General features: G+C 36.7%; 1 protein-coding gene across 1 annotated transcript; it reads right to left on the reverse strand.

Annotated features, from left to right (window-relative positions):
- Nucleotides 1–542: 542 nt before the first annotated feature.
- Nucleotides 543–25,658, reverse strand: smarca1 (SWI/SNF related, matrix associated, actin dependent regulator of chromatin, subfamily a, member 1). The gene is made up of 25 exons (XM_051892849.1): nucleotides 25,466–25,658; nucleotides 23,661–23,744; nucleotides 22,146–22,312; nucleotides 21,921–22,021; nucleotides 20,906–21,006; nucleotides 20,438–20,617; nucleotides 19,953–20,108; nucleotides 19,641–19,772; nucleotides 16,866–16,934; nucleotides 16,652–16,761; nucleotides 14,764–14,990; nucleotides 14,477–14,598; nucleotides 8,630–8,782; nucleotides 8,352–8,484; nucleotides 7,144–7,289; nucleotides 6,799–6,927; nucleotides 6,461–6,571; nucleotides 5,174–5,287; nucleotides 4,935–5,057; nucleotides 4,686–4,818; nucleotides 3,652–3,770; nucleotides 3,324–3,398; nucleotides 3,095–3,232; nucleotides 1,744–1,854; nucleotides 543–1,176 (listed from the first exon to the last, which is right to left on the reverse strand). Exons 1-25 carry the CDS (start codon nucleotides 25,520–25,522, stop codon nucleotides 1,117–1,119), a joined length of 3,051 nt encoding a protein of 1,016 aa, XP_051748809.1. The 5' UTR covers nucleotides 25,523–25,658; the 3' UTR covers nucleotides 543–1,116.
- Between the last annotated feature and the right edge of the window lie 125 nt (nucleotides 25,659–25,783).

Raw genomic sequence — 25,783 nt, forward strand, 5'->3', positions numbered from 1 at the left:
TTAGTATTTTAGGACTGCCAAATGTATTTAAAAATGTTTAGTGCTGTAAATTTAAAAACTTATCAACTGTCTGTCATTGTTCTTTTTTATGCAGGCAGGTTGTAAAGTTTTATAACTTGGCTGACTGCCCTTGTTTTAGAGTCATACTGTATTTTGCGATTTAGTTTTCAATTTCCTTTTTGTTAACAATTATTACTGTCGCTTGTCAAAAGACCGAAGTTTAACCTTTTTATACAAGTATAAATTGTCCTTTTTTCAGTTTACCCCAGTTGGAAAAAACTGCTTAAATCAGTCTAGGATTGTTTGCGGGTCTTTGCTGGTCTACCAGCCTGGTGTCAGAGGGGTTTGTGGTACTTTTCAATTGGTCCCTTGATCACTGTGAATCAGTTTCAGTGTAGAAAAGAAAGCCTTTATTGCTTGTTCTGTCTTGCCATGTCTGGTTAGGACACAATTTTAGCCCCATTATGCAAAGTCAAAGTGGCACAGGGGCATATTGCTTTTCTCCACTATACACAAAAGTAGTAAGATGTAAACACAACCAACCTATTTTGTTTTTTAATAATACTGGACTCGTACATATAAAGATCAGCAAAGGCAAGAGTTTTAACAAGAATGTGTAAAATAGCTTAAATGCAACATTAAAATGGCACATGAAATGTATAAAAGAGCTTAAGAAGACTGGATGTCCAAAGCTACAGATCACATGGATTAAGGTGCAAATCACAGAGACCTTAAACATACAACAACAGTCTCAGGCAAAAAGATTTTCATTTATAAAACACACAAACAAGATTAGAATGGGCTTTAGAGCCCCTATTTAGCATGCTAAATAATTGCCAATGTTGATATCAACAAGGGGGGGGGGGGGGGAAAGAAGATAAAAACAAGCTCTAGCAAAACATTTTGTAGCTGCCTACATGTATGCAGCCCGTGGGACAAGATTGAACACGGTATGGAAGTGTTTTATATGTCCCAAAAAAGTTTTGTTTTGATAAAATTTACATTTATTTTAAGAAACGGGTGTTGAGTCACAGATAAAACAGATAAAAAAAACAGAACTGTAGAGAGCGTCTGATTATTGTAGTGCTTCGTAATGGGGAACTGCAGGCACAGGAGTCAGGTACGAGATTTCTTCTCTTTCCTGTCAGACGACACTTCGGCTTTACGCTTGTGAGCCTGTGACAAGATAGACAGATAGATAAATAAATAGGCAGTCAGACATGCAGACATACAGATAGACAGACAGACAGATAGGCAGATGGATAAATAAATAGGCATTCAGACATGCAGACATACAGATAGACAGACAGACAGACAGATAGATAGATAGATCAATCGATCAATCTTGTTATGTAGACAGATTTAACACATTGTAAATCTTGCTGACATTATAGGCATTTAGCATGTGATAGAAGGGTACTGGAGCAAAGAGAACACAGGCAGAAAAAAAAGAAGACCAAAAAAAAAAAACGCTCCTTGCTCCAGGCAGTATCTTGCAACTCACCGTGCACATGCCCTGATAGATAGACAGATACATAGATAGATAGACAGGTTTGAAATCGTCAGTGGGATATACTATACTTTACTGTGGACAGTAAATCTGAGGGGAATTTTGATCATTTGCATGTTGTTCTTGTTCAGTTGTTCAAGCGTGATTCTGAACTAGAGGGAAAGTCTTTGGGGACATGAAGCACGGAGCACAACAACAGATGGAGCGAAAAGAAAGAAGACAGGACGTATTACTGATTGTCCTTTGGGTGTTCTTCTCTTTTTCTCAGCTCGCTCTTTCTCCTCTATCTCCATGTTCTCTTTCTCAATGAGAGAAATGAGAGTGTTACAGCGACGCTGCAGCTCCTAGCAAACCAGACAAACACACGGAAGGAAATTCTTTCATCATCTCAGCATAAGAGTTATACATCACATCTCATATACTTTTACAATTCCTTTCAGGCATCACACAAGCATCTGCGCCCACACGCTTTCACAAACACGCACGCCAATATGACCTGAAAAACGATTTGCATTTGTGTGTGAGACACGCATGGCTAGACTTTTATTGTTTTTACATAAACACTAAACATCTTGAGCAAAACTGTAAAAGAAAACTTCTTGCATTTTTAAGAATTTATTTAACTGTTTTTCCGATTGAGGACCACTCTAAATGGAGGCTTTGTCAGATTCACTTCACTGCTGTCCACAAAGTAAACCCACATACAACCATGTACTGTAAATATATCCATATGAGACTTCCCATTAACATCTAATGTGAGCTGATTGTTATATATTCCTAAAATTAATAATGAATTTAGGTACCATTTAGACCAGTGGTTCTGAACCAGGGGGCCGGGGCCCATTAGGGGGCCTCAAGATGACTTAAAATTATTTAAAATAAGTCAAAACAAGCATTAAAATGATCTAAAATAACTAAATTTAATATAAAGATATTTCTTATTGTTTTAAGATATTATTTAGTATTTGGTTATTTTCATAATGAATATACATCCTTCTAATTATGCCAAGCACTAAAATATTTTATTGGATAGAAATTGTGGGGTGGGGGGCTTCAAATATTGTTCTGGACAATGGGGAACCTTGAAGTCAAAAATGTTGAGATCCACTGATTTGGATCATTCATGAAGCTTTTTTTATATGTGGTGACTCCCCTAAAACAACTGACATCTAATGACCCATTTTTAAAATGTCTATTACATTCTTTACTAGTCTGTAGTCTGCTATAATAACATCTATGAAATTTGTTCTTTTGGAGGTTTTCCTCATCAAATATTGATATATATTAATCAATTGTGATTCATTTGATGATTGATTGATTGATTGATTGATTGACAGCCCTACAAGTGTTTCATTATTTCATTCAGTTTCATGATTTTTTCCCATGGATTTTCCAGTGATGCGTGATTATTGGATGAGTATTTTTAAAATCGTAACAAAAATAATAGTAGATAGTAATTAATAGTAAAAAAAATGCTTGCAAAGAGCAGTTTCTTGTTAAGAATTTGTAACCAAAAAATTCCCTGATACTTCCAGGTTGCCCATGACTTTGGGAGCCCTGACTCTAACACAAACATGTTCTCACCATGGCAGTCCTGGACTTGATGAACCAGTCGAATCTGAACTGTGGTGCGTTCCGTACACACTGTCGAAGTTCTTCATAAACGTATTCTTTATCAAAGCCCATCTTATGCAACATGCAAATCAGAAACCTGTCTTCCTCCTGCAGACATACAAACAAAGAAAAGTTTACATATTTTAAGTTCTTAGTAAACACACTACACATACACTAACCCTCTCTCACATGCACACACCTCTGTGTAGTTCTTTCCTTTGTTTGTGCCATACTGGATGCGGAGCTGGTGGAACGGAGCCTTATACCGTGCTATCTACAAGTACACAAAACACACACCATCAAACAAGAAATATTTAATAATTATTATTGCATCAAAAATGACATTTCCTCTGAAAGTTTCTTGCTTTGCATGATAAGGCTGTGACTATTATTGCCTAATACTGAGGTTGCAAATCATCAAAAGCAAGAAAAACTAAAGCTCACAATCATAATTCAGCAGCCATTAAAGAAAAACTTGCTTGTCAACAACATAATTGAATTTCATAGTGAGTTTTTGAATGGTTGACCTTGGCGTCCAGGGCTTTTTTGATGCTGATACGTCTCTGGATGCGAGCTTCTCCTCGCTCTATCTGAGCCATGATCTTCTCAATATCCTGCAGCTCATTACAGCGTTCCCAAAACACAGCTATAATAACGACAAGCAACGTGTGAGATGTGTGTCTGTGTAGTTGGTACAGGAGTGAAATATATTTGTGTAGTTCAGACAAGTGTGAGGTAGTTGCTTGTGTATTTTATACATGTGTGGGTAGTTGTGCATAGTGTACAACAGAGATAAGTTATAATGGTTGACTAGGTCCCCAAAAGTAGACTAGTCGATTAGTGAAGTAGCTTAGTTTATTACCAATTTTCCTTAAGTAATTTTTAGATTTTATATAGTAATATTTTTAATAATATGATGAGCAATGATGACAGAAATTATATTTAAAAATAGTTTAGTATATATCTATGTATATATGAGACGGAGTGAACTGTGGTGCTAATAGTCACACGAACGCACACATCATGTAGTCGTGTACAGACCAACGGCCAAGGTCAGGAGTTTTGTTAAATAATACAATAAATATCATATCGTATACCCCCAGAACACTATATCCGACAATATACGGCACGTGTCGCATGGGTTCATTCTGTGATACTTTGGCATCTTTTTTAAAAAGCTTGATGCTGGTCACTATTCATTGCCATTATATGGACGAGCGGGACATATACAGTTTTGAACATTTTTAAAAATTCTCCTTTTGTGGTCCATTTTTATGTCCTTTTAAGGTCCTTTTTATTTTGGGGTGAACCATCCCTTTAATATACATTTTATTTATATATAAAAAGCAAAAAAAAAAAAATTATATATATATATATATATATATATATTTTATGTTATATTATATTATATGATCAGGTCACATAAACTCAAAACTTAGGTCAAGTAGCCCACCGACTAGTGAATTTTGAAAATGTTTTTGTAATACATGTTTGCACATTCCTAGTGTGTAATTACTATAGATATTAGGCTTATGTGTAGTTGCGTTGGTGTGTATTGTACCCGAGTACTCCATGACTTCTTCAGGGGTCTTGCCCTCCACCTCTCTGGCGATGTTGTCAATGTCATCACGACCGTACTTCTCATTAGCCTTAATAAACTGATTAAAATCACGCTTGTTCCAGTTTGTGAAACCCTGGGAAAAACATAAAAACATATTCTGCTGTAGCACTGCTCTGTACTGCACACATTTATAAGAGTGTGTGTGAATGTGAGTGAATGATAGAGAGGAGAAGGTGAGTGTTTGTCTACTTGTGTGAGTAGTTTCTCTTTTTCCTCCGTCTCTTCAGGTGAGAGGGGTTCTGCCTCGTCTATCTTTGCTTGTTCCTCCTTCTGGACCTGTGCTGAATTTGGGATGTCTGGATTACGTGGAACCTACAATAAACACACGTACACAATCGCACACCACTGTATATCGGATACAACAGCAAACACTTGAGCAGATTTGACACAAATCTTGAAAACAAACGTGATGTGCATGAAGTGCTCACCTTGTATCCAATGGTTTTTCTGTAGTAAAGAATCTCCATCTCCAGCAGCTCAAAGAGACGTGGTGGAAAGAATTGAAAGTCCTGGATGTTGGGCTGCTTTGGAGGCCGAGGAGCCTGGATCACACACACACACACATACACACACTTTTCATGATCTCTCCACAGACACTTGTGTGTATATTGTCATGCAAACATTTGTGTGATATTTGATGTGTACTGTATAATGACAAAACATTGTTATGCTCCTGGCAGATGCAGCTTTATCTAGCAGACACTTCACTTTAATCAAAACACTCATTTGATTTTCAATTTAATTTAATGATATTCATTAAAATTGAGGTTTATTGGCTCCCTGCTATTTTGCTGACAGGGTTATCACTTTATAAACTATCAACTTCCATCACATTTGCTAGAAATCATTATTCTTTAAAAGGACAAGGCAATATTAAAGCTAGTTTACACTGCCCTTGCAAATGCCAAAAAACACAATTTTCTGACGGTTGTTGGTTTTAGATAGTTATGTTTCCCAACATTCTAGATCCAAATAATGTTGACGTTTATTTGGACAATGTGAACCAGTGAATCAATGTTATTTTAGTATTATTTATATACAGTACTATTCTAATTTATACTATTTTATATACTATTATAATATTTATTAATATTTTACATTAGCTTATTAGTGTTTTAGTCATTTTTGTGTTTTTGTCTTTTTTTTTTTTTTTTATATATATTTTTTTAATATTTATATTTGGCTTTAATTTATCAGTAACTGACAAAAATAACTGACACCATAGTTTAATGAATATATACAACTATTGATTAAACCAGCTATAGATATTAAGAAGCTGCATAAAAGGTGCATTTACTTCTTTTTTAGCATCCACTTTTATCCTTATTGATGTTTTTTATGACTTACAGTGCACTATTCAAACAAACTCTCCCTCAGGAGCAATCTAGTGTTAAGTGTCTCTCTCAAGGGCACAGCAGTGACAGGACAGGGGAAAGAAGAACGTCTAGTTCATGAGGTCATTTCCTGAGTCAGCGTTTGAACCTGCAACCTTTGTTTTTCAACTCTTTATCTATTACGTCCCTCCAGTACATGAGGGTACGACACCCTTCAGCTGAGTTCCTACAATCCAGTGCAACTGTCAGTGATAAAAACTGATCTGAGTGCATTATTTATTCTGTAGTAAGGTTGTGTAGAGTGTACCTACATGCAGTCATGAGTAACACTGACAAGAAAATCATTTCAGAGTGTCTAAACCATGTATGTGTGTGTGTTACCTTTGGGGCTCTTGGCTCGCTGACTCGCAGTGCTTCTCTGAAGTAAGCATCTACAGCATAATTGGCCTTCCTTTCTCTCTTAGGAGGCTCGATCCATTCGATCAAACTAAGCTGCACAACACAGAGAGAATTGTTTAAAACTTAAACACACACAAACACACTTTTATCTACACACCTTCACATAAACTTTAACAGTCTGTGACATACACAGGTGCAAAGCTTAAAAACCTGCCAAATTCTCACTGATAGACTCGCTTTACTTTAATGCACATCAGAGCTGCATTATACATGAGTATGAGTATGATTTCCACCTGGTAAACTTCCACACAGACACTAACTTTCTGTTTCTCTCTGTAATCCTCTCCCTCAAACTTGTAAAGGCTGTTCTCGGTGCCACCCGTGTCCATGGTGAAGTTCCTCAGCGAACTTTCGCCAAGTTTCTGCATGCGCTCGTTCATCTCAGCCGTCTGAGAGGAAAACAGCCATCAAACAAGTTAAACAGGGTTAAATGGTATCAACTGGAGTGTAAAAGTGAAAAAAAAATCTCATTATATGAAGGAAATCTGATGAGTTTAAACATGAATGCTTTCGGAACTTGGACCTAAAGCTATTAAGGAGTCTTCCAGTGAATTTAAGCAACTTTTCAGTTTCCAATCTAGTCCAAGGTGTCTGTGTCAACTCACCTTCTTGGCGCCTCTTTCCAGAATGGTGTCGATGTCTTCATCTGTTAGTTCGCTGTCTTTAGAGGCGAACACGTGTGTTGCTCCATGTCGGATCATTTGTAGCATTTCATCCTTCCCCAGTTTATTCTGCTGGTCGATCAGCCGTCCTTTAAGAGCACAAATACAGTAACAGAACTTAATAGATCATATGACTGACACAAACGCTACTTAACCTCTTGTTTTACATTTCTCACCATTCAGTTTCAGATTATATAACGTACCCAAATGCACCAAACTGTTAAAACATTTTTTTTTTTTTTTTTTGGTGAGGTATCAACATTTATTATTGGGATATACTGTATAGAAAACAAAGTACAATTGGTAAGATTTTTTAATGTTTTATGTCTGCATTTGTTTGATCAAAAATACAGTAATATTGTGAAATATTTTTACAATTTAAAATAACTGTTTTAAAATGTAATATTTAAAATATAATAATTTCAAATTTATTTTAAAATGTAATTTATTCCTGTGATGACAAAGCTGAGTTTTCAGCAGCCATTACTCCAGTCTTCAGTGTCACATGATCCTTCTGAAATCATTATAATATGCTGATTTGGTGCTGAAGAAACATTTCTCATTATTATCAATGCTGAAAACAGCTGTTCTTCTTGATGCTTTTTGTGGAAACTGTCATATATTTTGTCAGGATTCTTTGATGAATAGAAAGTTCAAAAGAACAGCATTTAGGCTATTTGAAATAGCAATGTTTTATAACTATAAATATCTTTACTGTCACTTTTGATTAATTTAACACTTTGCAGAATGAAAGTATTAATTTCTTACTGACCCCAACCTTTATAACAGTGGTGTAAATGAATAGATGTATTATCTCTGTCAAAGATCATTGTGACATACTGGCCATGAGGTTTCAGCTTCACAAACCACACACATGTATCTAATACTAGCTCAAAAACTGCTCCAGTAGAAAAACAATAGTATTCACAATAGGGTTTTGTTTACTTAAAATCACTTATAATTACAAATTTGTAAGACAAGATTTGTTTTTGTTTAATTGACTGTTAAATTCATTTTCACTCTGCCAGTACAGCCATTCAGCGACAGAGAGAATTACTGTAATTACTTTTGGAACATGGACACCTTACAATTCATACAGTTTAATATTTCTATTTACAAAATAAATTGTTTTACCCCTAGTGTGTTCATACCTTGCTGAATGACTATGGAGTCCAGGCGTAGTTTCATTTCAGCTCTCTCCACAATTCTCTCCTCCACAGTGTTGTCTGTGATCAACCTGAACACTTTAACTGGTTTCTTCTGTCCAATACGGTGAGCACGGTCCTAAAACATAGTACACGACACAACAAAAACCATTAAAACTTAAAATCAAGCAGTCATAAAGAAAACTGGCATCTCTCTGAGGCTCACAATCATAAAGTTTAGTGAGCTCAGTTTTGTAGTTTTGTATGTGTGTTGTGTTTCTCACCATGGCCTGCAGGTCCACCTGTGGGTTCCAGTCTGAGTCGTAGAGAATCACCACGTCAGCTGTAGCCAAATTAATCCCCAGCCCACCTGCCCGTGTGCTCAGCATGAAGATAAATTTACTGCTGTTCGGGGCGTTAAAAGCATCTATGGCTTGCTAATGCACAACAACAAGAGAGAAGGACAGGACAGGAAAAGACAAGGACAGCAATTTAGAGAGTGACAGAAATAACTCATTTAAACCACTTATATCATTTTAATAATTAAGGTCTATTTCGCATTAGTAGTATATCAGAGTGGTCACTGGCCGATATACATGGGTGATATTTATTGTATTCATGGAGTTTCCCGATGTGAGCCATCAGCTCCGCTACAATTTGGAGAGGTTAAGGCCTGGGCATACTTCATTTTCCGCGTTCTGCTCTGTCTTGCGCACAGTTGAGCGCGCAACCCTTTCAAAGTATACTCATTTGGCCATGAGACACGTTCGGCGCATGCATGCTATCTAGTGGACTTTGTTTCAAGCGCTCAGGTCAATCGCACATGTGCTGTTGTACGCGCACTGTCAAAAATGTGGCTGTGGTGTGCGGACGTCCACAGACCCTCCTGATGACGAAAATGACGTGACACGGACAGGACAGTGCGCGGACTGTCGCGGAATGCAGATGGCCAAAGTATACTCTGGGCTTGAGTCAGGCCTCCACAGACAACGTGCGTCCTTGAGTGAGATCCAAATCCACATGAATGGCCTGTTCAGGGCACAAGCAAGAAAAACTCACTGTTCAGAGAGTAAAATCTAGTCCACAGACTACTAAACGTTGGCAACCTCTTTAAGTTATTCTTGACTGTGCCGGTGAACACTGCATCGTGTGAAAGAAATTTTTCTTGCTTGCGCCGAATGAAAACATACATGAGAAACACCATGAGACAGGAGAGACTCTCTATCCACTGGCTCACCTTCGTGGTTTAATATGGAAACATTTTAAATATTGCAACGTGGCATTTTTCTTTATTAACAATTGCTCGCAAAATGATGGACAATGATTCACATTTTGTGCACGTTTTTTCTCGTGATAATAAAATTAAGTAAAGTATTATAAATTAGTAAATAAACAACTTGGTCAATAACAAGGTCAATTAACTTGTTTGCTTAAAATTTCTGCAAATAATTTGCTGATGCAGGTACAAAAAGTCTCATGATTTTTTTTTTGCCCCCCCCCCCAACTCGAGAGTGAAATGTTGTCTATGCCGATAATGCAATTTACATATACAAATGACACATAGACAAAATAAAATTGTATTCTACCCAATATTTAATTAAAGTTCACTAAAAACATTTAAAACAGACCAACTGGTTGCTAGATTTTAAATTGTTAAAATGAGACACTTCTAACCTTTCTAATGTCTAATATTTGCAAGAATATTCTTAGCTTATGAGTGTGTCTTACATTCCCATGTAACCGCAGAGTTTGCAATCACACCAGAACTGATCAGCGGTTTCCATGACTACCAGGTTGGTTAATCAGTGTCTTTATATAAACTCTGCTCAGATTCCACATGAAGTATCTGTACGTGTCTCATAATTTTATAAAGCCTGTTGATTTCCTTTCTTCCTCTTGGTGAATCATTCCTTTCTACCTCTTAGTATTTAGGGATGGGAATCATGACTGCGGCTCAAACTCTACTTCCTTAATGGTTCCATAAAGATTTTTTTTTTTTTGAGGAAGAAATATTTTGAAAGAAGAAATTCAATGTGTGAAATTCAACAGTGTGTTTACACAGACTTTTTAAAGACTTCACAGGCAGAATATATGCTACCCAATAAGTAGTCTTAACTATATATTACAGGTAGGGTAGGCAATTTTGGAGTGGCTAGCAATAGCAAGCTAGGTTTAAAAGCATAAGATCCCACCCTTATGGAAAGAAAATATATTTACCTATATATGAATGATCAATATATTACACGATTTAACAGTATATTTGAAAATATACAGAGAAATATATTGCGTAAATATATTACAATATATTGAATAATACATAAGGAATTGCCGCTTTTCATATATTGAAGAATATGTGATAATATATTTACTAATACATCATAATGTATGTAATTTTATATTCAGTAATATACTTCATATATAGATTTATATGTGATCAGATATGGTACTGCATGCATAATATATTGCAGATATATTTACTCATGCAGTATAAATACATACATGGTAAAATATATTATGTAACACATTTCTTATATTTTATAATTATTTACATTTTAAATGTTTCATATTTTCAAGTTAGTTAACAAAAGCACACCTGCATGTACTGAAGTTTCTACCAAAGAGACTATCACTGTGCTATAGCACGCACAGCCGTTATGTTTTAAATAAAGTTATTATAGTCTTAATGGTGTTCAGCCAATCATAAACCTAACCACAGGCTCTACTCTTCAGCACAGTGGTAACCCCAAAAACTCACACATACCAGAAAACTTTTTAAATTCCAAAATAATACAACTTTAAACACTAACAGATCTCCCCCTATATCAATATTGAGCAAAATACATGAAATAGCACTTAATTTTAACATTTACTCTTCTTTAACAGTCAGAAGCAAAGCATGCTGGGAACTAAAAGTCTGTTGTAACCACTGAACTCATTCCATGAATGTGTGTATATATGTGTGTACAATACATTCACATTTATATAAGAACATGTATGTGCAATATATGTACACAATAAGGGATAAAACTTTATGAATGTAATGCTATTTTCGTCTTCATTTATAAATATTTTATATGTATCAATATATAGCTTTACATGGTCAATGCATATATTGCAGTATATTGAAAAATATAAGCACTAGTTTCCCATATATGGAAATGTATTATGTAATATATCGTATTATATTTTGCAGTATATTCCCATATATTTTTGTTCCATAAGGGGCACCCTCCCTTCAAAGCACTCTCCAAAGCCACGCCTCCTTTAAAACACATAACCACACACAGCAGATTCTGCAATGCATCACGCTGGTATGGAAATACATATGTTGACAGGAAGGTAGGACATTGTGTCATTGCGTTCAGACCAAATGCAATGATTGGATGAATATTGTTTGGTCCTGAGACATCCACAGAAGATATCATCTGTATATTGTTGGATCGACTGTTTCTCATCTTTCTCTTGAAAATATCCCATAGATTCAGGTCAGGCATATTGGCTGGCCAATAAAGCACAGTAATATCATGGTCAGCAAACCACTTGGAAGTGGTTTTTGCACTGTGGGCAGGTGCTTAAGTCCTGCTGGAAAAGGAAATCAGCATCTCCATAAAGCTTGTCAGCAGATGGAAGCATAAAGTGCTCCAAAATCTCCTGGAAGATGGCTGCATTGACTTTGCACTTGATAAAACACAATGGACCAACACCAGCAGACGTCACGGCCCCCCCAAATCATTATTGACTTCAGAAACTTCACACTAGACTTCAAGCAGCTTGGATTCTGTGCCTCTCCAGTCTTCCTTCAGACTCTGGGACCATGATTTCAACATGAAATGCAAAATTTACTTTTATCTGAAAAGAGGACTTTCGACCACTGTTCACTGTCCAGTTCTTTTTCTCCTTAGCCCAGGTAAGATGCTTCTGACGTTGTCTCTGGTTCAGAAGTGGCTTGGTAGTCCTTTTCCTGAAGATGTCTGAGTGTGGTGACTCTTGATGCGCTGACTCCGGCTTCATTCTACTCATTGTGAAGCTCTCCCAAGTGTTTGAATTGGCTTTACTTGACAGTATTCTCAAGCTTGCGGTCATCCCTGTTGCTTGTGCACCTTTGCCTACCCAATTTCTTCCTTCCAGTCAACTTTGCATTTAATATGCTTTGATACATCACTCTGTAAACAGCCACCCCATTCAGTAATGACCTTCTGTGACTTACTCTCTTTGTGGAGGGTGTCAATGATTGTCTCCTGGACCACTGTCAAGTCAGCAGTCTTCCCCATTAGTGTGGTTTCAAAGAACAAAAGATACCCGGAATTTATACTGTAGGGATGGTCATTTAATGAAACACAAATGTAAATATTCTAATATTTTGAGATACTGGATTTTGGACTTTCATTAGCTGTACGCTCTAATCAACAAATTTAAAAAAAAAAACTTTTGAAATGTTTTACTTTACATGTAGGGAATCTAGAATATATGAAAGTTTCATTTTTTAAAATAATTTACAATAAAAAAATGAACTTTTTTACGATATTCTAATTATATGACCAGCACCTGTATATGCACTAGGGCAGGGACAATAAATTGTTTAATCGTGAATCGAGAAATGATTCTGAATCGATTCTGAGCTTAGTTTTTAACAGCAGATGGCACTGTGTGCTTTAGAAACATCCCGTACTTGACCTCAAATCACACACCACTTGAACCTTCTATAAAATAATAATTCATAAAGTTCGAAAAGTTTAAAGCGAATTACAAGGGAGTTTGCAGTGGGCTGTTTACATTATTCTTGCGTCATAAAAGCACTCTAAGGTGCAAGTACATAGCTGAACGCACAAGCGTTCTTCTTCGTCAGCATTTGAACATGCGGTTAAAAACTAGCCTAGAGCACCATCTGCTGTTAAAAACTAAGCTCTGAATTGATTCAAGAGATGATCGCGGTGCATTTGGAAAATCTCAGAATTGATCCACGAATCAAGATGAATCGATTTATTCTCCCAGCCGTAATATGTACATTTTAATATTTAGACCACTTCTATTACTGATTGCTATTGATGATTTACAGTTTATTTTAGCATGAGGGTAAAGGCAAAAGCCAACCCTAGACCCTATATAATTTTTTATGGAACCTATACAATATTAATAATTAGACTTATTAATAATTTAATAATAATTGTGACGAGCAGGGCGGGCGAGAGCCGTGAGGGAACGGTGTGAAGCCGGTGATGCAAGTGACGCTCGTTATCACTTGCGTCACCGGCCTCACGCCGTTCCCTCACGGCTCTCGCCCGCCCTGCTCGTCATAATAATTTTTATTAAATTAATAATTATTTAAATATTATTTTTATTTATATAATTAAATTGTAAAGGTTAGACAAGCAATTAATAGATATATTATAGTAATAATATTTTTGTACTTTAGAGCAAAAAACATAACAACAACTATAATAAGTGTTAAAAACATTGATGCTTTATTAATAATAACTAGCACTTATTGTTCTCGTATTATTTTCATCAACAATATGGTTTGATTAAAAACATTTACTTATTGTCTATATGTGGCTATTTCATTTTATTTTTCCATGGCACATGCATTTTGATTCTTTTTATGTAGCCTAAGTAATGTTGTCCAATGATTTGTTTGCATTATTTCGGTATTTTATTTATTTATTTTTGTCATTTTTATTTTATTTTTTATTTTTTTTAGGCAATAGATTTTTTTTCGATAACACTTTACAATAAGGTCTCATTTGTTAATGCATTAACTAACATGAACTAACAGAGAGCAATAACCTTTGTTAATGTTAGTTAATAAAATATTTGTTCATATTAGTTCACAGTGCATTAACTAGTGCAGATTAACTAGTACAGATACAACTTTGGATCTTAAAAATGTAGTAGAAAATGTTGAGATTAACATTAACTATGATTAATAAGTCCTGTAGAATTATTGTTCATTCAATGTTAGTTCATGTTAACTAATGCTAACAAAATGAAACCTTATTGTAAAGTGTTACCAATTTTTTATAAAGAAAGTTGGCCATAAGAAGGAAAAAGAACCTGCTGTGTGACGTGCATGTTTCTGAACTTAATTATGTATGTATTTTAGTGTATGTGTGTGGTTATGTGTAAGAGTGTACCTCTCTGGCCTCATGAGGTGTATTGCCATCCAATCTGCAGTACTCGAACCCTCTCCACATGCAATAATCTTCTAGAATATCCAACACACGTGTCATCTGGCTGAATATTAAGACTCTGGATCCTGCACACACACATATCCAGGAATACATGCACAAAAACATAAAAAAAAATTCATATGAATTCCAATTAAGAACATAAATATCTGCTTTATCAAAATTGAAAGCTAATAAGCACAAACACACACACACACATACACACACACAAACACACACACACACTCCCTTACCTTGCTCTTGCACTTTAGGCAGAAGTTTATCCAGCGCAACCATCTTGCCACTGTTGATTACTAGGTGTGTGTCCGTAGTGTATGGGGGACCAGGTTCCGCTCCGTCAAACAGGTACGGATGGTTGCAGCATTTCCGCAGCTGCATCAGAATATTCAAAAGTCGCATCTTATCCATCTTTCCGGCTGAGTTCAGGATGTCAATATCCTTCATCAGGATACGTGTGTACCTGGTGGTAAATCAAGGAAAGAAAACACTGTGTCAGTCTGTAATTTTTATTATTCCAGCATCATAACTGCTCAATGTTTTTCAAAATTTTCACATCTAGAGCTTGTTTAGTAGTTTATATTGCCACGTACTACTCTACTATAGCAACGGAGCAGGATGGTCGACTAGTCGTCCAACAGCTGACGAAGTTGGTTAGTGAGGTTGACTAGTGAGTCTATGAAGATGTTTTTTTATTTCTCTAAATATATTTTAGCAATGTTACTTTTGTAACAGATCTAGAGATTTGACTCCTCTTTGAGAAGTTACATCACTAAACTCTTTTTTTTATTTTTTATACAGGGCTTTCTAAAGACAGACTGCTGTAATTCTTTAGACAACCCACTGATGAGAGTTAGCAATAAATAAAAATCTGGGTGATGATGAGTAATAGTGTTTGTACATACAGTATATTTTCATTTCAGTAGTACCCAGCACATGACACTATAAATAATCACCCAAAGTGTTTATCAAACCATATGGCAAGATTTAAAGCACCCATGTGAAAATGAAACGAGACGTAAGACGATTTGGGGAGAGAAATAAAAAGATTCCTAGACTAGTTCTGTAATTCATGTAATATTGATCATTAAGTCAGGCAACCAGAACGTAAGACTGCAGCAGCTTCTGTTGTCTTGTTCACATGGTGAGAACAGTATAAAACAACAAAGCCTCAACACAGCACTTGGTAAAACTAAGAGTTTTTACCACAAAAGTTCTGGTGATGTCAATGTTAGCGTTGTCAAAAATATTGATATTTCGATATGTATCGATAATGAAATATCTGAAACGGTTCCAATACTCCTTTTCTGCAATAATCAATACACCGATACCAGCTGCACGTTCTCAGTCTCTCGGCGAACTGACAACAGCAAAGTGACAACAGCCTAATAAACCTGCTGCTGTCTGTCATGTTAATCAAAGAACAAAAGACAAGGAGAAAATCACTCACTGCTCTTCTCAGAATAACTTTTGTACTACTGTTATACCCACCTGAAAACCTTATAGCCATGTTTAATTTGTCTCTGTTTACATAAAGGCTCTAGCATTGCGCATCATCATTGCTGACTGTAATAATAAAAAAATTTTTTTTTCTGAATGAACTTTTCGAACTTTAAAGGTATAAATGATAGTCTCTTCTTCACTCCAATTATCGCATTGACATTTTTCTTATCATACGCAGAAATGACTGTTTATATACATTCCACAGTGTTTTGGCACGCAAATGGTTGATTGATTGCTAAGCATCTAGTTGTAACATTCTAACACCGTATCGTTTCACACTGTACAAGGTTGGCACCGCAATGCGGAGTTAACACCGCAAAAGTGGTGCTAACCCTGCTCCGAAAACAGCAGGGTTTCATAACCTCGGGTAAAAAGTGGTGCTAACCCAGCATCTAAATTACAAGCGTGAAACGCTCCTTTACCTGGGGTTAAAAGCAGTGTTTAGAACGACGATAACCCAGGGTTAAGCACAGTGTGAAAAGCCCTAATGCGTCTTGGGTAAATTTATACTTGACTTTTAATGTGGTCAAGTGCTATACAACTGTGATCCAATGATGAATTTATCTCTCATCTCTTCAATTCCTGCTTTTATTTTTGTGTATAAGTTGTGTATGAGCTTACCATTCTCTCTGCATTTTACTGAGCCCCAGGTAAATCTTCACCTCTTTCTTGGGAGGAAGACTCTTCTCCACCTCCGCTTTAATGCGACGCAGCAGAAATGGACGCAAAACCTGAAAACAAACATTCAATAGCTTGAGTGTCTCATCAACAAAAAGTACTTCAATGCTAGACAATACTAAAAATATACTCAAAAGAGAGAGAGAGTTAGACTCACGGCATGAAGTCTTTCAACCAGCTTCTGGTCACCCAGACAGTTATTTGTGTCAAACCACGAATCAAAATCCTAAAATTATAGAAACACACAGACATATGTTGTCATGGTGGTAACATTCAAAGTGTCTTCTGCCATTTTTTATACTAAGCTAATAAAGCAGCACAATTTTGGATAAATTGATCATCATGATTTTTTTTGTGTCAAACAGAGATAACATTATCATGTTACATAACATTATCATAACATTAAAATTCTCCAATCAGCATCAGCATTTTTGAACGAATCTCTTGAATGAATGATTCAATAACAAATACATTTTTTAACAGTCGCCTGGTAGCATAACAATGTAATTGATACAAAATTTGCATGTGACTGCCTCTAGAGCAAGACACTGACGAATAGTTATACATCATCGCACGACAGGCCCCACCCACTGGCGCTAATTTGCTTGACGGCTGATTGTTTGCCTACACCGGATGTGAGCGTTGCTTCTTGTCAAAAGCAAATAGAACCCATTATAATCACTGACACTGTCTACACTGGATACAGTATACAGAGTGCGTCTTTGTAGAGACTTCAGAAGGATTCCAGCATCAGACACAAGTGGATGGTTTATTTTAAAGGCATCCCAGATCACGTCATAGGACTATATGTTTGTTCGGAGCATTTGTTTTCTAATCGAAACACAGTGTAATGGAGTGTTCGCAAAGAAACTTTTGTTGATAGATGAAGCAGCCAACTGTATTGGATCTGACAGCAGCTGCCTCACTGTTTAGTGGTTGAGTGAGCGAGAGACCGTTCAGCGAGTAAATGATTCTGCTCTAGTAAGCTTGCGCCGTTTAAGCCGAGTTGATAAATGGTCCGTGTGGCCAGTGGCGGACTGAGACAATAATTCAGGCCGGAAATTTGACTCGATCCCAGGCCACCTCCACTGCTGTCGTGACCGCCACCCTGTTCATGTAATCCACTGGACTGCTAATGTTGTAGGTTAACCCTATTAGTTAACAAATTTTGTTCAGACCATGCAGTGGGCTTACAGTAGAAGGGCTTATTGAAATTGTAAATTCATTCTTTGCCAGCAGGTGGCGCTTTCGGAATGGCAGAAATATAGTGGTTTCCCCAGTAACGGCTGTACACAAATCAAATCTATATTTTTAATCATAAAGCTATATGACAATTCTTGTCTTTCTGTCTGTTTCTTGTTAGCCATGTTGTAGATGCATGTGTGTAGGTAATTCTGACTGACATGCTCCCTTACTGGTGGTGAATATGGCTGTGATTTTGCAGCACCTTGCTGCATCTATGGCCAGGGTTTTTCTCTTTTTTTATCCTCTCCCACTCTGTTCCTCCGTTGTGTTTACGTTCTATTTTTTTGCACGATTGTCGGATAGCCAAACAGGCAGTGCATCGCTGACGTTTGGTCATGTGGCGGTGTCATTTTCACACCGCGTGTAACAGTCAACAGACATGGTTTTCATTGGAATGTAAATTTTTTTGAACTTTTGGGTATAAATTCATTACCAGTGTTATTTCATTAAGTGTTTGAAAACAAATGTGACAAATGTATGGCCATTATTACTCCCTTGAAATGTTTAGCGTAAAGGGTTCTTTAAGAAGCGTAATACGTCACATGACCTTTGTTGAGTTGGGAGCAGATGCAGAGAGACTGTGAGACATACAGCCCCAAGATAATTGTTTAATCTGCATGTGGTCTGGGAGGCGCACACGGTAGTTTACTTTGTGTTTATTGCATTTTGTGTATTGTGTTGTTTTGTGTCACTCTGCACAAAAATGTAACGTGTTATTACTGGTCTTTGGACTTGTTGTATTTCTGTTGCGTCATTCGATTGCATACCAGTGGACATTATCACGAGAAACTTGAGAAATGCATATTTGAAAATTGTTTTTTTTTTATTTCTTGTAGTTTTCACGGTGTCTACAGAGAAAGAGAGAGAAAAAATAAATATCAAAGACATCTGTATGAAGCGTGGCCATTTTTTCGTCGGACCTGTGCAGCTAAACCGCGATTGTCTGATTCGTAGATTTTGAGAGGTCCGTCAATTCATTCCTAGCTACATATCAGCCTGTGGTTCGAACAAGTAGCACTGTTTCCTTATGCTTTTGGCACATAAACATTATATCAAACATTTATCAGACATTTGTTATCGTTTTATTGAGGAAAATTTTATCGCGATAATTATCATTATCATTTAATCACCCAGCCCTATCTGTAATTGACTGTTTTATAATGATAATGTTATCAAACTCGCATGCAATAGCAATTGGGCTTTGATACTATTTCCTAAGCAATTATGTTAGCCAATCATAACAGTGGCCGTTTACTGACAAGCCTTAAAGGAGCTGCCCCTTAAAAACAGATCATTTCAGACAGAGGGTCAGAATCAGGGGTTGAATATAATTGTTTTTCTGTATATGCTTCTTTTTTTGTGTGTGTGTGTGCAAAAACCTTTATTAACATTATAACTCAAGGAACATATTAAATTAACAAAAAAATCCATGTCATGACCTCTTTTTGAATCTTACTGACCCTAAACTTTTAAACGATAGTGTACAATAAAAAAAAATCTATTAAAAACCACTTGAAGACATTATTTCCTAATCTTAGTCCTGATTTGGTTATAAACTTTGGTTTATAATCTAAAGTGTAGACTTCTCTAAACACACAACACATGCACACACACTGTGACAGATACAGCAACATAACATGTGGGAGGAGATAAAACAGGATGAGATATTTAAAAAAGTATGACTCACACTGGCAGAGTTGAACACATCAGGCAGCAGAAAGTTCAAAAGCGACCAGAGCTCATGTAGATTATTCTGCAGTGGGGTACCAGTCAACAACAGACGGTTGGTCGTCTTAAACTCGCGCACAATCTCTGACAACTAAGAGCCGGAGTTAAAAGAGAAAGAGACACCAAGAAGGAGGAAAAGAGGAAAGATTCTCTGAAGTCTTTTCATCAGATCATCAAACCATCTCAGAAGTTTTATGAGACACATTTCTCTGCTTTTTAGTTACTCTTGCATTAATTGGGTCTCATCAGTTGTTCATCTGTGTTCAAATACCTTTGATTTCTCGTTTTTGATGCGATGGGCCTCGTCGATAACCAGATATCGCCAGTTAAACTTCTTAAAGACTGATTTCTCCCGAATCACCATCTCGTATGAGGTCACACACACATCCCATTCACCAGGCATCATCACATCACGTATGAACGCTGCCTAAAACACACACACACATACTAACTATGACTGATTTATTATCACACAAACATTTTGAAGGACCTGCTAGTAGGATGAAATTCATTGGGTACAAAGGGAATAGAAAGAAGGAAAGTGAGAGAAAAACTGAAGGACACACACGTCCCATTCACCAGGCATCATTAAGTCACGTATGAACGCCGCCTATAACACACACACATACTAATTAAGACTGATTCATTATTACACAAGCATTTTGAAGGTCCTGCTGGTAAGATGAAAGTGGGTAGAAAGGGAACAGAAGGCACGAAAGTGAGAAAAAAAAAACAGAAGGACATGAACAGCCTTACTCTATCATCTTTATTCCCAATGAGACAGACGGCCTTCAGGGTGGGCACCCAGCGTTTGAATTCATTCATCCAATTATGCAGGGTAGATTTGGGCACTAGGACCATGTGGGGGCCAGGAATGTTCCTGTAGTGCTTCAGGTAGCCTAGCAACGCGATTGTCTGCAGGGTTTTACCTAGACCCTGAACCAATCAGAACACACAAATCCAATGAGTCACAGTCCATGACATCAACAAGACAGATCCAGAAAAATCAGTTTCACTAAAGCGTCTAAAAAGATGCCGGAGTCATATTTTCATTGTCATGAGACTGTGTGGTTCCACAATGACGTATATTCAGACTATTTCTGAAAATGTAGGGATTCAACTACTAAATCATATAGTTGCTTTTAGGTAGACATGCCACTATGAACATGCTGTACTTCTACTGTTGCTGTGTTGACCTTTATTTTAAAATATTGGGGGTTTTACCATCTCATCAGCCAGGATGCCATTAATGCCATTCTCATACAGAGAAATCATCCAGTTCAGGCCTCTGATCTGATAATCTCTCAAAGCTCCATTCTTAACATCTGTCAATGAATGAGAAAATTACATTACAGTCAATCATTACATTTGATCACAGGTGAATAAACAGTATAACTAATATAACTAATCATCTCAACAAACTGGAAGTACTGGAAGAGGTACTTAAATGTTAAACATCCCATTACAGGTGTCTGTTTTCTATTTCTAGCAAACAGGACAAAGAAAACAGGATTATAAAGATGCATGGCCTCTGTGGGCTTTTTTGTACTTGAAAACAATCATTAGTTTTGCAACTCCATTGGGGCTGTTATTAGTGCAGAAATTTTGCAGTGGTTCTCAACCTTTTTTTACTTCAAAACCCCCCATTGTTTACTACAATATTTGAAGGCTCCAAGACTTTTCCTTGATTTTAAGAAATCTTGAGACCCCTTGGAAGGCCCCCTGGTTGAGAAACATTGCTTTAGAGGAATTTACTCAACCTCAAGTGGTTCCAAACCTGTATGCTGTTATATTTTCTGTGGAATACAAAGATTTTTTTTTAACAATCTTTATAGTGTAATACAGAGACCTTATATAGTAACCATGAGCTGTCAAGATCCAAAAGAACAAAAAAGCACAATGACAGTACCATAAAAGTAGTCCATATGACTATGCACTATATATAAGTTTTCTGAAGTCATGATAGCTTTGTGTGAGGAACAGGCAGAAATTAAGTCATTATTCACAGTTTTGTTGAAACACCATCAAAACGTGCACCAAAGTTCATTATGAATATTGTGTTCCATTGAAAACATAACAGCATGAGTTTGGAATGACATGACAGTAAGTACATTTCTTTTTCTTTTTTTTAAATAACCAATTTAATAATGTACTAAAATTAATTAATATTTGTATTTAAAACAATGTGAGACTAATAAACAGAAACAGACGGAATATTCATAAAAACAGTGATTCATACATGAGGGTGACTCCTCAAAACGAACAAGAACATTAGCTGCCTTCCTGCTCTCAGATAGGAGTTCCTCATCCTCCTCCTGCTCTGTTCGACGATGGCGGTTACTGAAACACATAACCATGGGCCAGAAATAAATCAAACCAAATCACCATGACGACACGTCTGACCAGCAGCTTTTGGACTAATCGTTAACATGCATGTCTTTGTATGTGTGTGAGTCTGACTTACTCTCCAACAGACAGCAGGTTCTGTTTCTCATCCTGTTTAATTCTGGGTCTCCCCATCTTCACCTTCAGAGGTGAGGTGGGGGATTTCTGACTGGCAGGCTGAATGAAATGAGCGAACAGTTCAGTCTGCTTCAGCAGGAACTCAAATCTGTTCGCACGGTCCGTTTTCTTTATTCAAGTGAGAAACAAAGGTTTGTGAGTAAATTAACATCTGCAAATTACTACTTCAAACTCAGCAAAACTCAGTTTTTACTTCACAAAGTTTGGTAAAATAAAAAAAATAAAAAAACTGTCTGAAACCTGAAAAATGCTGAATTTTCAAGCAGTATATGAAGATACAAAGACATCAAGTATGTCTGAATTCGGTGTTTATGTAACATCTTGTCTACTAAATGCCTTCATCTGGTTGGTTTTACCTCCACCTCTGGTTAGTCTTAAAGGGATAGTTCACCCAAAAATGAAAATTATCCCATGATTTACTCACCCTCAAGCCATCCTAGGTGTATTCTTTCAGACGAACACAATCGGAGATATATTTAAAAATATCCTTAGTCCTCCAAAGTTTATAATGGTAGTGAACGGGGGCTCACATTTTGAAAAAAAAAAAAAAAAAATGCATCCATTCATAATCAAAGTAATCCATATGACTCCAGTGGGTTAATAAAGGCCTTTTGAAGCAAAGCGATGTGTTTTTGTAAGAAAAATACCCATATTTAAAACTTTATAAATTCAAATAACTAGCTTCCAGCGGACGACCGTACACATACTGCGCAAGTCGATTTCCGGCAAATTAGTAACCCGTGACGCGATGTATGACGCAGGATGTAGGAGTATCATAAGCTTAGACGTATCTGGCGGTTCAAACAAATAGGGCTGTGCAACAAACTCAAGCTCCTCTTCTCTTATATCAAAATCCTTCGACATTTCTCTTTAAAATTTCTCATTTTAGACTTCTAATTCGTGACCTGTGTTTGGTTTTGCTCTCTCCTCTGTGCCTCTGCGTTCATCATTGCGTTGTGTTCGGGTCAAAGGTTGCTCTTCCACCCAAATCAACTTGCGCAGTATGTGTACGGTCGTCTGCCGGAAACTAGTTATTTGAATTTATAAAGTTTTAAATATGGATATTTTTCTTACAAAAACACATCGGTTTGCTTCACAAGGCCTTTATTAACCCACTGGAGCTATATGGATTACTTTGATTATGGATGGATGCATTTTTTTTTTTTTTTTTCAAAATGCGGGCCCCATTCACAACAATTATAAACCTTGGAGGACTAAGGATGTTTTTAAAAATGTCTCCGATTGTGTTATAAGATGTGTCATATACACCTAGGATGGCTTGAGGGTGAGTAAATCATGGGATAATTTTCATTTTTGGGTGAACTATCCCTTTAAGTGTTGGAACTGCAAACCTCATTCTCACCACTGAATAACAGCTCAATGTATTTAAAAACCTGCTTGCTGGCAGTACACTATACATTAATAGTGTACATTAAAAGTGTAATGAACACTCAACTCTTTTTTCCTCATATTCAGGGTCAACCAGGCTCTCCTTCACAGCTGCTTTAGGAGGGGGGTCCAGGAGAAATGGTGGGTCCTCCTAGAAACATATATCAAAGACACACATCTGATACAAATACATGCAGACAAATATATATAAAATTGCTCATCCTTGTTCTGGACACATACATTTTGGACATTTTGCATCTTACAGTAGTGAAAAACATATTTATATGGACAAAAGAGTCTGAAAAAATTAGCTTAAGTCACAAAGTGAGATTCAGCAGAAAAATGATCAACCCAAGTTGTTACTAACTCATAAGTATAAAGTTCAATGTGATGTCTTGCCCTGCCAGGTGCTGTTACAGATGCGAGTGCAATTTAATGCGTTTGACATATTTGACATTTTACAGTATATCCTTATCTATAAATGTTAGTAATTCATAGAAATATTTCCAATTTGTGCAAATTTAATCTTGACATTAAGCAAAGTCCCTTTAAAGGAAAGTCTGTTCACTCGGCAGCCATATTTGCAACACCTCCGGGCAGCTATTTTGGGCATCCATGACCAAGTCCTATCTATTTGAATGGGGGAATCCTGAAATCTCAAAAACTGCTTGGCGAACTTATAATTAAATAACATACTTCAAATCAGCAACAAAATCTGACATTAACTGTCCCATAAATGTTGTTTCTTATGCTCAAATAGCGTTAAAAAAGCTTATTATTCAGGCTCGAAGCCGGGACGTATTCTGCCATATTGCCCTTTGCAGCTTCTCCCATTCATAACTAATAGGAGTAAACCATCTTTATCTATAATCTTTGCATTAAGCGAGTCTCTGTTAAACTTCACAGACTTCACTGAATAGGTGCCAGCACACACATACAAAATGATTGCAGTTTTGCTGAAATATTTGTTGTTGGATTGTTACATTGAGCTTTAACAATGTAATTGGATATAAACATATAAATATGTTTACAAAAAGTGTCCGCCTTTTTTTTTTTCAATTTACACACTAGATGCATATGACATAAAAATACATTTTTTCTTTTACACTGTTGTTTGCTTTGATCTAAAATGTGGTGGAAAAAGGCACAACTTTATTATTATTATTATTATTATTATTATTATATGGCCAATGCATTCTCCAATTTTAGTTTAGTACCAGTAACTGTAGTAGTTATTGGCAGAAGAATATTTTACCATTGTAACATTTTTAGGGGACGAGTTACAAATCTTACATCATAATCACTATAGTATGACAAAAAATAACAAAACAAATGTATAAATTATGTGTCAATAATGTGAAGAGTGACCAAAGCCATGTAGTATATAATGTTTAAATCTCTTATTAAAACGACTCTTCTTGACAACTAAAAGTTGGACCCCAGCTTTGAACTGCTTATAGCAACAAAAGATCAATACTCTCACAGACACACGCTTATCTGAGCTTAAATAAAGCCAGTGTGACATTAGAGTCAATTCAGCTCACAGTAACAGTGAGCGTGCGAGTGTTTATTTACGCGGGCAGCGTCTGCAGGTAGTTGTTGATGTGAATCAGACAGATTTGCGTGCGTTCCGCAACTCTGCTCCGACCGCAGACGGAACGCATGCAAATCTGTCAAAAGCCACACACACACAAAAAAAAAAACATGCTCTTAAGCAAAGAGTAATAAACATATAAAGCAATGCAGATGTGAACTAAACTCCGCCTTCCCGCCATGTTCCGTTCCCCCAAACGCAGATGAACTGTAAACTTCTGCATCCTGTTTTTCATGTCCGTCTGCAAACATATTATGTACTTCTCTCTTTCTCTTTACCTCTTCCGCCTCCGCGTGCGCCTCCCGAGAAGTAGACGGTAGCTCTTCGTCCGACATGTTGGTCAGTGTACGAAGGTTTTCATGAGTTATTGGTGACCAGACAGTAAGTTATAAAGCATAATTTTGGCATATGCGTCATGACAGGACCGTACAGTCACGGCGCGCGCACACGCCCCTTTTCAGAGCTTCATACTAAATATCGCGAGATTAGAGTGATCCTTTGCCCCTTTCGGAGCTGTTCATTAGATCTCGCGATATCAAAGGCTCAAAAAAGGGGTAACTGTCAAACACTAACCAGCTGCACGAAATTGTTGAATA

This window comes from Ctenopharyngodon idella, chromosome 5 (assembly GCF_019924925.1).
Source record: "Ctenopharyngodon idella isolate HZGC_01 chromosome 5, HZGC01, whole genome shotgun sequence".
Classification (NCBI taxonomy): domain Eukaryota; kingdom Metazoa; phylum Chordata; class Actinopteri; order Cypriniformes; family Xenocyprididae; genus Ctenopharyngodon; species Ctenopharyngodon idella.

Excerpts from the sequence above, each read along its gene's own strand:
- smarca1 (XM_051892849.1), bottom strand. The coding sequence starts at position 25,522 with ATGTCGGACGAAGAGCTACCGTCTACTTCTCGGGAGGCGCACGCGGAG. Across the intron at positions 8,485-8,629 it reads AGGTGGACCTGCAGGCCATG|GACCGTGCTCACCGTATTGG; the intron begins GTGAGAAACACA and ends ACTATGTTTTAG. Across the intron at positions 4,819-4,934 it reads AAGAGAAACTACTCACACAA|GGTTTCACAAACTGGAACAA; the intron begins GTAGACAAACAC and ends TGTTTTTCCCAG.